Source organism: Ambystoma mexicanum, chromosome 8 (genome assembly GCF_040938575.1).
Source record: "Ambystoma mexicanum isolate Mex_15411 chromosome 8, UKY_AmexF1_1, whole genome shotgun sequence".
Classification (NCBI taxonomy): Eukaryota; Metazoa; Chordata; class Amphibia; order Caudata; family Ambystomatidae; genus Ambystoma; species Ambystoma mexicanum.
Genome location: NC_090929.1, coordinates 1,021,931,044 through 1,021,944,497, shown reverse-complemented (window position 1 = coordinate 1,021,944,497; position 13,454 = coordinate 1,021,931,044). Strand labels below are relative to the sequence as shown.

Genomic DNA, 13,454 nt, shown 5'->3' with positions numbered 1-13,454 from the left:
TTAGTCGCTCCACCTAATCGCCTATACCAAACACAATTAGTGCAGGCTTCAAAGCCCCTACGTCATACTTTGGGTGGTGTAGACCAAACTCACCAGAATGCCAGGGCAGAGAAACTCCCCATCATATTCAATGTACTAAGGCATACAGCACCTGTGCCCCCAGTGCAATTGAACCCATGGGTGCCACTTCTCTGCCAAACTAAATTACCCAAGTACTCTGTGCACACCTCACTTCCTCCACACCAGTGCCTGTGTGTATAGACCACAAGTCAATGTGTACATGCTTTGCCGCTCTTAATGGCCATACAGCAGCGTCCCCCATACCACTAAAATAGAAACCTACTGTGCCAGCAGTCTTTGGGGAGGCAGGTTTGGCGTGCAGGTTAGGTCCATGCTTGGGGTAACCATACCTGGATCGGGTGGTGGGAAGGATAGTGAAATTAAGAGAATGGGGTGGTTGTGACGAGATCAAGTTAATGTACTGTTCGGTAATATACTGATCAGGTCTCAAGCCTTCACAGCTTCCTCCCAACCCAAAACACGTGCGGTGCTCACAGTAAGCTGTACCCTGCCCAACGTGCACGACCGTGTGCTGAATTTGCCATGTGATTGAATTGCATGTGCACAGCCCACAGCTACGAGGTCTGCAACCACAAACAGGAATTGGCGCACAGGGATTGTCCATTGGCCCTCGAACGCGAGTGAAAATGCTGGTACCCCATCCCGTAAAGTATGTGCATATAACTGACAGATGCAGTGCATTTAGACCAGATAGAAGACACGTGCGCGCGCACTCTTCCCCACTCACAGTAGAAACGTGCGATCGTGGAGAATTCCCCCGTGCCCCCTTCCATGTACGAGCACCCTATGAGTTATCACTGTATGTGGGCAAACCACCCAAAAAAAGCCACTAAATGCCAACCATCGCAATTGGTTCTATGTGAAGGGTGTTCGCAAAGAACCCCCGTCCCAAAACGGACATAGGGGCCACCAGGATCGAACGCCCTACTCAGTTTTAGTCCTTAAATTGGTACTTAACCACGAAGTCAAAGCATTCGCCGAGGTAAATGCGACCCTAAACGGGCCAATAACCAACAATGCTTGGGGGTGGGTTGGCGGTGGGGGGGGGGGGGGGGTTAAGGGGGGCGGACCGACAAACATTAACGATTCTAAAAGGCATGGAGACAGTTCCGTTTATAGGGTCTACTACCGCATGATTTATGTCCGGTAGACTCGCAAAAACTGAACATTAAGGCTGGAGATCCTTAGGCGTGTCTCGACCGGACCCAGCACTTCTTACAGCTGGGCAGTGAGGCGTGCGCTGCAGCCAGGTGTACAAGGCAGTTGGACGACTGTGATCGAGAAACCAGTCCAACGATGTCCGGCTTCGAAAACTGTCAGGACAAGCACATGCTCTGGAGAGAGAACATTCTAATGACAGTACAAATGAAACACAGCGCCCAACGAAGTCAAACATAAAACTGCCCAACCTGCTGAATTCACGGGAAGGGTATCAATACGCATTTGTTTTGGTGCACTGTGCTCCGATACCGACATCAATATATTGCATCACGCAAACTGAATTATGCAGATTTAAACCGCTCAGTTGCCTCTTTGCACTTTAACATTGACAGTGCCTATTGCATTTTCGGCACTGAATCCTGTCCACGATAAGTGCACATGAGCAGCTCTGCTTAGCCAGCGGAGCAGTGCACAGACCTACGCACTCAAGCCGTTGCAGTGCCCACCTGCACCTCCCAAAGTACCCCGCCTCATGCTTTGGTTCCCTCCATCTGACCTCAACTGCAATATGCTGTGCACCCAGTTCTACAACCACCGTTCGGTATCGCTCCCCGTGCAGCAAACACTCAGTGTTGTCCTGCACCCCCTCACTCCTCTCCCACGGGTCTGACCTGAGCTGCAACATGCTGTGCAGTAACTAGCAGAATGGTGCACTCCTCTCCCTTCGGCGCGTGGGTCCAGAAGCCGCCGCAGCTCCGATGTAGCCACTGCCAAAAGCGACAGCCCGGCCCCTCCTGGTACAAGACGAGTCCATAGGCTGTCTGCTGGCGGGGACTGGTGTAGTGGGCGTGGAAAGAGCAGGGACACGCGTCCTGAGGCTGTGGGCGGGTCTCACAGAACCACTAAAAATACAATCGCACGCACGCACGCGCGTGGCAGAAACATCACACAGACAGCCATGTCATGGCCAGGCCGAGCGTCAGGCGCGTCAAGGGTTGACAGGCGGAGCTAGGCGTAGTTACGCTCTTTCGAATCACATTGGCTATTAGATACGACCAGGCTCGTCTTCAAGTCATGATATTCAGACCTAGTCACTAATTGCATATGAAAATCGAAACATGTTAACATCACCATGTTGCATGGGCGTACAGGGGTTTAGGGGGACAGCAGTGTTTGCCCCCCCCCCACCAACTATCATGCTTCACCATTTTGTCTCCATTCATTTGGCTGGGGCACCTTTTCTTCAGATGTCATCTCCCCCAACATTTTCAGCAAAGTTACTGCATATATATTGAGCAAGGTTAACAGTATAGTTTAGAAAAATTATGAATGCAGTGTTTCTGCCCTTATGTCCCTCCTCCCAGACATGTGTTTACTGAGTATGGCAGAATGCTAGGGAAATAGACTCGTGGAAAAAGAAGCGAATAAAAGAGGCAGGTTTATGCATATTTATAGGCCATTGTAAAATAATCAAGCCTTGTTTTTTGGTTCTTAACTTGCTTCATTAGTTACATGAGAAAAGCAATTTAGGAAAATACATATCAGTGAAAGTTATCTTCACTGTCATGGCACATCTAGTCCCTGGCAAGTTCATCAGTCTCTGTGTGCTGCGGAGCTGCTGTTTGCCCATTCAAGGAGCAGCGCTGGGAGCTGCTTCTTGCTCCGTTGCGCCCTCTGTCTCCCCGCCACCGGCTTCATGACTACTCCATATTGATGTTCTAGGAGCATTGCTTCCAGGGGGCCAATAAAATCCAATCTTAACTTTTGCCACACCCCTTATGGAACTACAGTGGGTATTAGTGGCGCTTGTCTTGTCTTCAACCTCATCACTGTTTAGACACTAGTGACATCCGCCAATCCTCGTTCGTATGTCCAGAGACATAGACAAGGTGGGGCCTGAGCGGGCAAGGCCCACCCAAAATCCATAAATGTTCACGCAGAAGCATTGTATGGCATTTGCAGATGTAAATGTCACTGCGGTGTGCCCAACTACATTTGCTTCAGACCCAACTTGTTGGACAATCCTAGCTACACCTCTGCGTATGTCCCGATCCATGGCAGGCCACCAGTATGCCTCACACAAAGTGTCACGTCATGGTACTTCCTAAATGTCCTGAGTGGGCCCTAAATAGAATCCATTTTTCTCATGCCCAATGGTGGAGTCACTTGATTGCCCTGGATTATCAATGCTTCCTCGAAAATGTCTTCAGCCACTTTCCAGCATGGCCTGTTACGCTCACCTGGTCTCTGCGGAGGCATTGGGGCAAGGTTGCAGCCCTCACGGGGGCAAGGTCGCTCGCGTCAGACTTCGCCCTCGGCGCTTATGTGGTGACTGGTGGTAATAGGTGATGCAGCTCAGGAGTACTTATGCGTGGAGAATAGGGGGCGCGAGTATGCCAGCTTGTGCGCCTGATCCCCTTCTAGACCTTCTCCCAAACCGTGGTACCCCTGGGATGTGCCATCCCTGGAAAGCTCACCTGTTGATTAGTTTTGGCGAGAACTCCGTCCTGCTGCTTCTGGCAGGGGCACTTGTATGATCTGGACAGAGTTCCTTCACTGGTCCCTTACACATGGTAGTACAGCCCTGCTGTGACTAAGCCACTATACTTCAGCTAACTGTTCCTGTTTGCCTTTGTCTTTCCTCGTCTGTTTTTGTTGTATTGTAAAGTTTGTCTTATATTGCTGTCCATTCCACTTTTGATGTTTGCTCTTTTGCCTTCTTCCCTTGCAGGTGATGTTGCCGGCCCGGCAGAAGCTGCGGAGCTCGAGGCGGCAGCCGGAGGGAATGAGGAACGAAGCTGCAGCTGTACAGTAGCTGGTAAATTGTTAACTAGGGGGTGCGCAGATTCAAATGCGGCGCGGCCCTAGGACAGATGTTCTAACCTTGTCTTTCTTCTTCTTCGCAGGGTCCGAGTTCGTAGATGCGGAGTGCGGTGCTGCGGCGTCGGGACCAAGATCACTGGATGTCAGGCGATGAGTCTGCAGATGAAGCGATGAAGCACCGGTTTCCTGGAGGTGAGTATGCAGGAGAATGCATAGTTTCAAAGGTAAGTAAACTGGTCCAAGCGGCGGTGAGCGTCACATTGCACGCAAGTGCATAGTAACACGAAGCACCAGCCTTAAGGATGGAGCAGCTTATACAGCTGAGCTTCTGCAGCCACACCCATAAGGTTCAGCCTGCCTGTCACACCCTGCCACACCCGATGAGTCAGTACATGAAGACCAGGCCTAGGGAGCCACACCCGATGAGTCAGCACATGAGGATGTTCTCTGGAATAAAGGCTTTCAGCTCCTGGAAAGTTCTTGTAAAATATAAGCACTCCTGCACTGAAATAAAGTAAAAGCACTCCTGCACTGAAATAAAGTGTTCCTGCTCACATCTCTATATGAGCCTGGTGCCAAAGGCGTCCGTTTGGGCCCCTGTGTTTATGGGTCCCCAAAGGGACATGAGTTAGTCAAGTGACTCATTGCCCCCATCATTAGATGGTGTGGTTTTTGTGTTCTGGGGCCTGTGGCCATGACAGGCCTCATGCCCTCTGGGATGGCCCTTTCCTCCAGCCAGCCTCTCCTGACCCATTCAGTGAGCCTCACCATTGTGGGATCTTTGCTCGGTTCTTCATTCCAATGACCCTCGCTAATTTCTAGGAATTCTTTACTCTTTAGATCCTGAATGGACACCACAATGCACTTGTCCTCAAGGAACGTAGTAGCCTTCTCTCGGTTTCCCGGTAGTCTGCACATACATTCTGCTTGGGCGTCATTCCATCCTGCAATGTTCGTTATTTCATAAGTATACTCTTGTAGTTCGCTGCAATGCGCGCTAGTTGAGGCATGGATGCTTTTGTCCCTCCAGGGCTTAACATATGGATCAATGGTTTGTGATCCATGACTAACCTAAATTTGGAGCCCCATATGTATGAAGTATTCCACTGTTCACGCACAGGGCAACATCTTTCTCCATCGTCGAGTCATTTTTTTCAGCGGTGGACAATGCCTTGGACACGAATGCCACCATGTGTTCTGTATCTCCCTTCTTTTGGGTCAGCCCGGCTCCTAGTCCATAGGCACTGGCATTGGCGGTGATGACTGTCCCACATAGGATTGAATGGTTGCAAGCATGGAGCTCTCACAATCCTTCCCTTTATGTATTCGAACACCACTTTCTGCTCCTGTGACCATGCAAACTCAGCTCCTTTCTTGAGCAATTCTCTCAACGCTGCAGTGACCTCCGAGAAGTTGGGGGCGAACTTTGCGTAATATTCACCAAGCCCTAAAAAGGATTTTAGCTCACCCTTGTTACCGGGTGCCTTGTAACAGGGTTTGCTGGGGACGGATTCCCCGATTGGATATCTTGTACCCAAAGTATTCCACTTCCTTGCCTCTCAGTACATGTTTATCATAACTCAGCTTCACCCCTGCATCTTGTAACTTCGTGAGGACTTAGCACTGCATCGTTGTGTCCGGTCATCTTAGGCGTATACTAAGCTACCATCTTAAAAATACAAGACATTTCCCACATTGCATAGGAATGAGTCCATCATCCACTGGAATGCAGAGGCTGCAGATGATGGGCCAAACGGCAGCCTTGTGAAGTGAGATGTGCCGAAGGGGGGTGATAAGTGCAGTGAGGGGCCTGGATTCTTTATGCAAGTATATTTAGTGATATGCGTTCCTCATGTCCAGCTTGGAAAATGCTTTGGCTTCCTTCATCATTAGTATCAGTTTGTTTATGCTGGGGAGAGGGTAGCTGTCTGTAATAACCTCCAAATTTAGACTGCAGAGGTTTATGCATACCCTCAAATTGTTAGAGTTCTGTTTTTTAAATCAGCACAACTGGACTCAACCACTCAGACGACTCACTTCGTCAATGGTTCCCTGCTTCACCATCTTTTCTAGTTTCAACTTCAACACGTTTCTTGCCGCCACGGGCACTGGACCCACTTTGTGCTTTATGGGGACTGCATTGGTTCCGACCATTATCTTGTGCATATAATTCTTGATTCTACCAGACCCTTTCGAAAACAACTTGGGGAAATCTTTGGACACCAGCGCTCCTCCTGCATTGACCACTATTACTTGGTCCTCCCTGCTGGAGTCCAGCTTAATTTTCAGTTTGGCTTGAACGTCCCATCCCAAGACCACTAGACCATCCTTCGCAAAGTAAACTCTGGTCCTGGCTTCTCTTCCTTTAAACTTAATGACACAGTTGGCGTACCCCAACAAGCTTACTGAGGCACCTCTGAATACGGTGGGCTTGTGTTTGGTGCTTAACACTTCTACATTGTCACTTCCTACCATGGCCTTACACATGTGGATGGGTATTCTAGTCAGATCTGATGCCGAGTCAGCCATAACTCATTTCCTTACCATGCACCTTGATGACGCAATGTGGCTTTTCCCTCCTGGCTCTTGCGCTATTAACCATTATTATGGTGGGTCTTCCTTCTTCGGACAAACTGTTTCCTTCCTCCCCTTCTTCAGCTTGTATTGCCATCACTTTTTTGTTGTGCCACTTACATGCAACTGCGAAGTGCCCGAACGTCTCGGAGTTGGAACACTCTTTGTCCCTCACAGGACATTCTATGTTGTTGGCTAAGTGCTGTCTACTGGCACATATATGACATTTGAGGGGTTCCCTTCTCCCCCTCTCCGAGTTCAGATGGCTGCTTCTCCTCCTTCCTTCTGAATGCTACTGCCTGCACTTCCGCAGCCACTGAGCCACCAGAAAACTCCTTGCGTCTGCCCATAGTCTCTTCTACTGCTCTTGCAATTTTTCCAGCCTTGTCCAACTGAAGCTCTTTCTCTGGGATAAACTTGTCCTGAACCTTTCTGCTGTTCGTGTGAACCGGGAGCATGTCGCAAATCATATTCTCAGCATAATTGCCGAAATTGCAAAGGGCAGCCAACTCACGTAACTGTGACTTAATCATCCCCGGGTTCAGCAGGTTCTTGTTTCCGGCTGTAGAACCTTAATCTATGTAGCACTGTGTTCTCCTTACTGGAAAATCTCTTAACAATCCTCCTCATGGCTTCCTTGTACATATTATCGTCGTCCAAAATCACCTCTGGCATAAAACTGGCAAACACTTGTCCTTCCACTCCAAATGCAATGAGAAGCATTGCCCTCCTCCTTTCAGCCGTGGAGTCCACACCACCCAGCACGTTCACATATGTTACAAACAGGGGCTCCCACTAAGGCAATGGCATAGTGGGCCTACCTGGAGTTTGTAGAAAAATGGTGGTGGTGTTGCACCTTGCATCTTTGATCGTGGGGCTTCGCTTGATCCTAGTCGCCAATTATGTTGTATAATAATCAAGCCTTGTTGTTGGTTGGTAACTTGCTTCAATAGTTACATGGGAAAAGCAATTTAGGAATATAAATAGTGACCGTTATCTTCAAGGTCATGGCACATCTAGTCTCTGGCAAGTTCATCAGTCTCTGTGTCCTGAGGAGCTGCTGTTCTCCCATTCAAGGAGGAGCGCCGGTAGCTGCTTCTTGCTCCGTTGCTCTCCCTCACTGTCTCCCCATCACCCGCTTCCATCAGGCTCCCTTAGCACGTGTCTCGTAAGAACGAGGTGCTGCAGAGTCTCACGATTGTGTTCTACATAGGCATCTGACAGGAAAGCTCTGTTATCAATACAAATAGTAGTCCCTTGCACTAGTTACTTTTTATAACCTCAGGGGTTGAAGTGTTTCAAAAATGTAGTGGAACTATGTCCCCTTCACCCCCTGGCCCCCAATTCAAAGCAAATACCTGGGTCCCTCCTGTCCTCCATTCCACCCCACACTGCTGTGTTTTACAACAGTACTTGCCAAGATTAGTGTCATTGTCCCCTTCAGCATGCAGATTTTAGCAGCCTCCCACTTTCAATCACCCACCATTCGCACCGGGACTATCAACATCCCGCCATGACCTGTACAGACACGGTCTGCAGCAATCAGTGCTTAATTGCACAAAACAAACACAGATCACTGCAGAGCGAGGCTTTGAGGAACCTCAACAAGTAGTCTATACAAATAAACAAATGCAGCAAGATAGCACAGTATGATGTGACAATGGAGTATTACTAGAAGGGCACAGGTATGAATCCCCATGAAGGGAGGAGTAAAAATCAACAAAGGTGCCCTTCCCTGCTGTCCTGGAACAGTGTTCAGGGTCACTTGAAGTAAGGCGGCTTTTTCCGATAAAGGGAACGTCACACCCTTTAGTTCACGCTCACTTTAATCTTTGTATGACCTTGATTAAACTAATCAGTAGACATTCTGGGGAGAACACCGACCAGGCTACAGAGTAGTGCAGGCAGTGATGGGCAGAGAGCTTTCGCTGGGATTGCCCCCTTGCTATTTTTTGCACTGCCCAGCACACTACAAATAAAAGACCCGAAAACTCTCCCTTTCAGTGCAAGTGTAGAGAGCATAGATTTTTGAGGTGTCTGGATGCAGCGGGGCTAAGCTAAAATCTTGCTGTTGGTCCATTGTACTTACCATCAAAACGATTTCTAGGGTCAATCTGGAGACTGAACACAATGAAAACGTCACAATCGTGTCATGATTGTTCAACATATGTCACCTTCCACCAGTTTCTAGGGTCATGAACCATGAGCCTACCATGTGCACTCTAGTCACGTGAACTCTGTGCACATTGCTGCTAATGTGAGCTGCAGTATGATATGACAATACACCTTGCCAGATGTCTTCCTTACTTCCTGTGTGTTTTGGCTTGCTCGAATGTGCTATATTGAGCAACTGACTACTGCATATGCCAAGGCTAATAACTTAACAATTAACTACAACAAAACGAAGATCAAAAAACAATTTGAATTATTAATGGTTTATGGGCGACAATTATATAGAATGAGTGCATCACATCGTATATCTTGGGGTGCTCCTTAGTACTGTGGGCACAAAGTTCTGCCTTCAGGACAATGTGACACCAGATCGCTAAAAAAAAAAAACTAAACATAAAAAAAAGACGTTTACTAAAAAAGAGCTTCACTCGCACTTCATGCAGATCCTCGACCAAAGGGATGCTTAAGATATATAACGATAAATAAATCCGTCGGACTACATAAGGGACTCCCCATCAAAGCAATAAAATTAGAACTGGTCTTGGTATTGCCGACTACCAGCCATTATTGTGTAACCATTCAAACTGAAATGTGAGATGCTGTTTTTGACACTCTCGGATCCATGATCTAGAAGATATGATCTAGGAGATAGTTATACATTATTAACAATGTAGGTCTATTAAATTGGTTCATTGTCCTCAGCAATTGTGGCATTCAGGATCCGAAATTCCCGGCCGATTGGCAAGGCCTCCCACTAAGGCTGTCCGCTTGAAAAATTGAGATTCTGTAGTAATTGCCTGCTACTACCACTAGATGGGAGCAGAGCATCAAAGAAGCTTAGATTTGTCAGGAAACTGCAAGTACCGACCGATAGATACACTTGTATCCATGTTTGTAGTGACTCAACCGAATTAAGACAGACCCATTTCAACTTCAAAAGATACATTATATTTCCTCAGTCTCACAAGGATATCTGAGTTATCCATTAAACTTTATTAAAGCTTGAATTGTATTATTAGCTTAATTCGGCGAGTGCTGACGTGCAAAAAAATGTAGTGTGTACTTCAGCATTCGTATGAGTCTGCAGTAAAGGGAGCCAGCCCAGGACCATTTTATTTAGAAGCTGCCGCATCCGAGAGCCGTCATAATGGCCCTGCAGAAAAGTGTTCCAGCTATTTTAATGGGCACTCTGCAAAAGTGCCTCAGCATGTACTGCAAATCCTTTCCTCCACATACTTTGTTTAAAGCAGTACGTGTGTAATTGGACCCCAGTCTTAGGTCAACTACAGCAGAGAGTACAAAAGTTGTAGGAGGTGCTCATTTCATCCAATAAGTCTCATCTCTTCCTATTTGTGTATAATTGTGCCATTACCCTGGGTAGGACAATTTGCCTTTCAATCTGTGCTTGCTCTTAAGTCAATTAAATGACCAAGCATTGTTAGAATTACATGTCTTTAAAGCCGACTGGTCAATGATGTCTCCTTGTGCAAAAACAGTAGTGATTCCAAGGAGTTTGTAGCCTGCATTACCAGTTTTAGTGGGCTATACAATTGTCAACTGCAACAGTTACTTTGCATGTAGATTATTATTGTGAAGCAGAAAAAAACATGACTGTAAAGTGGGTTCATCTCATGGGGCCAGGTACACATATCTCAATCTAACAAGATATGCAAACTGCACAGATGTGTTTGAGTTCTAGCAGGGCCATCCCTGCCTTTCTTTCTTAAGCAGTCAAAATGAGTGTCATTTAGTTTGATAATGGTGGTAACTGGAGGGATGGCCCGACTACGGCAGAACATTGGGCTGGAAATACTAGATCAACAATGGGGGCTGTTCTGACGTATAACGTTTTCTGGGGACTACTGTTTGACTTGAGTAGGCCTAGGTTATTTCTATTATGTCAAGATAGATACAGAAACACTTTGAATGAGAAAATGCATCAAAACAAGTTTCAGACACAAATCGATTTCAATCAATCAGCTTTTTAAATTTATTTTGCTGCTGGATGCATTTAATAATCATGCATCAATAGTTGGGGAAATAAGTATTTGTTGAAAAAAACACAATCGGAAAATACAAAAAGTTCATTCACAAGAACAGAGTTTGCAAGGAGGTTAATTATTAGTCTTAACTTTTCCTCAAGCAACTGTTTATGGCAAGATAGTGGCAAGTGATTAGCATGTCCACTTGTTAGGTCACCCTCCAGCCTGGCTACAATAACCAAGAGTTTTCTCATTCATTGCTTTTGTCTTGGTTGTTATGTATGGACTACATGCTAATCATTGTCACTATAGGTGGTGGTTCCACAGTGTTTCTTTCAAAACACTTTTCTATTTTGCAATTTATCTTGCCATTGTTTTGATGCATTTTCACATTCAAAGTGTTTCTGTATCTATCTTGACATAATAGAAATAACCTAGGCCTACTCAAGTCAAACAGTAGTCCCCAGAAAACGTTATACGTCAGAACAACCCCCATTGTTGATCTAGCATTTAGTTTGATAATATCAACATTAGTTATTCGCAATCCAGTGATGCTACTGGCACTTGTTGTGATGCAGTTAAGTTTATATTGTTACTCAAGTAAGGCCCTAAACTGTAGCAATGTTGTCAGAATCTGGAACGAGAGATAACGAGATGGCCGATTATGCCGCTCTCTTTTTGACCATGCAATGGGAAATCCAGATTCCCATAAAAACAAGTATTTTTCAATAGCTGTTCCCACTCCCAAAGCCCCCCAAACACCATTACCTCCAATCAGTCCTCCAAGCCCACTCCTGCCATGCTGACCCATCCGATATTACCAATGCACTTTGCTTATGTAAAAGGGCAAAGAAATACATTCAGCTACTTTTCAAACCCTACCCTGGATCTTCTTCCAACAAGAGAGGCTGCAGCAGAGAAGCACCAGAACATGCGTTTAGCATAGAAGAGGCAGCAAGAAAGAAAATTAACAGGGTAGTGAAAAGATGGCAACAGAGGATCGGGTATTGACATAGATGCAGTCACACCGATGCATATAATGGCAGACAGATTAGGTAAAGACCAAGCGAGAGGTAGAGAGACATTTTCCCAAGACAGAGAAAGTAAAAGTGAATTTATTGTGAGGCAATAAGGCAAGCGACAGAGGAAGCCATAGATACTGTCAGGAGCAGAGTGTGTAGTGCATTCATTGAAGGCGCCTTGAGCAGGACCTCCTTAAGTTCTGAAAAAGCCTCAAGACCTTTCTTTACCTCTCCCTCACTTCCCTGCTAATCATACAGTAGAAAGATTTATGTGCATGGCCATTGTGTATCCTCAGGGCCCTGACCGCCAACATCTCTCATCTCAACTGCCGCCTATTTACTGCACTTACTTAGGCTCACCCTCCCCACGGGAGGTTGCACTTACATTCCTCGCTTATTAGCACTTCACCCCGAGTCCTTCTCCACGAGTACCACAGCACCCATCTCTTACCCCCTCCCCTCTGCACTTGCACATTCTGAACACTCACAAGGCATAGGAGGTCTGGCTCCCCCTCCGTTATTCTCATTGCTTGTACTATTAATTCAATTATTTTTCTTCATTGTAATTCATGGTCTCCCTTCCCCTTTCCCCACCCTATTGCCGCTTTCAAACAGTTGTTGATAATTGTATAAGCGCCTAACAAATGACCAATAAATAAATAAATAGGTGGTTGTCACAATTTATAAATAAGATCAAGTTACACAATTGTCCAAGCACTCTGCAGTGACTATTCCGACAAGAGTGCATCTCTTAATGTAAAATGATTACAAACATTGGATCAGTTTCTAATGTGCTTTTGCCGATTTTTATCTCGTCCCTTACACATACACTATTGCAAGAAGACATTAATGACATTTCATTTTAGTAGCTCCTGGGTCAAGTGAGTAACTCCTGGTCAGAGGAAAAGCCCTGACCCCTGGGCATCGATTGCGCTATATAGCTCATATGGTGATGCCATTAGTGAAGGGTTATTGATGTGTTTATGCATTACATATTATAGTTGAAGCATGATTGCATGAATTAATGTTTATGAATCAAGCACAGCATGAAGTTATTTGATGGTTTTTAGGATTTTGAAATGTAGAGGTGGAGCAGAAAATGTGTATTTTTACCAACAAATGTGATGTTTTATGTAATAAATGTAACGTTGCTGCAAACCTAGACTCTTTTTTTAATAAAATTAATTCTAATATCAAATGAGTACGAATGTATCCCAAGTGACATGTTTTGTGTTTAGAATTGTAGCATACCCTAGTATCTAAAGCTATAGTGTAACCCAACATTTGTTGATGTTGCCGACTACCATGCAGACAATAAGGCACAGCATGTTCTAGTTAACGATGATTACCATGAATGACACTTATTGTGCTATATTGGGATATGGAAAAAGCAAGGGTACAATTTTAGAAAAATTCACTCACTCTTGCATGCGATTTCATGACCAAATTAATTGGCCAGGTGATTTGACACTGCACCTATCCTAACACTTAAAACTCAACTAAGGGAAAAGGCTGATTTATGGGATTGGGCAACTAACACAGATTATGTACACAGCAAAAAAAAGTGTGGGTATTTTCATGCAGAAATTGGATTACCTAGCCCCTGCACTATATCTACTTCTTTAACTTCCTGGAGCAA

The 13,454-nt window shown here is 45.8% G+C and overlaps 1 protein-coding gene across 2 annotated transcripts in view; it reads right to left on the bottom strand.

Annotated features, from left to right (window-relative positions):
• ADK (adenosine kinase) overlaps positions 1-13,454 on the bottom strand; it is a 1,244,147-nt gene that overhangs the window by 1,163,525 nt on the left and 67,168 nt on the right. The window contains exon 1 of one of the 2 annotated variants that reach the window (XM_069610964.1): positions 1,914-2,063. The exons of the other annotated variant lie outside the window; for it this stretch is intronic. Coding sequence (XP_069467065.1) covers positions 1,914-1,927 — 14 coding nt within the window. The 5' untranslated portion in view covers positions 1,928-2,063. Of the gene's footprint in view, positions 1-1,913; positions 2,064-13,454 lie in introns of those variants that run through there. 2 annotated transcript variants of the gene reach the window in all.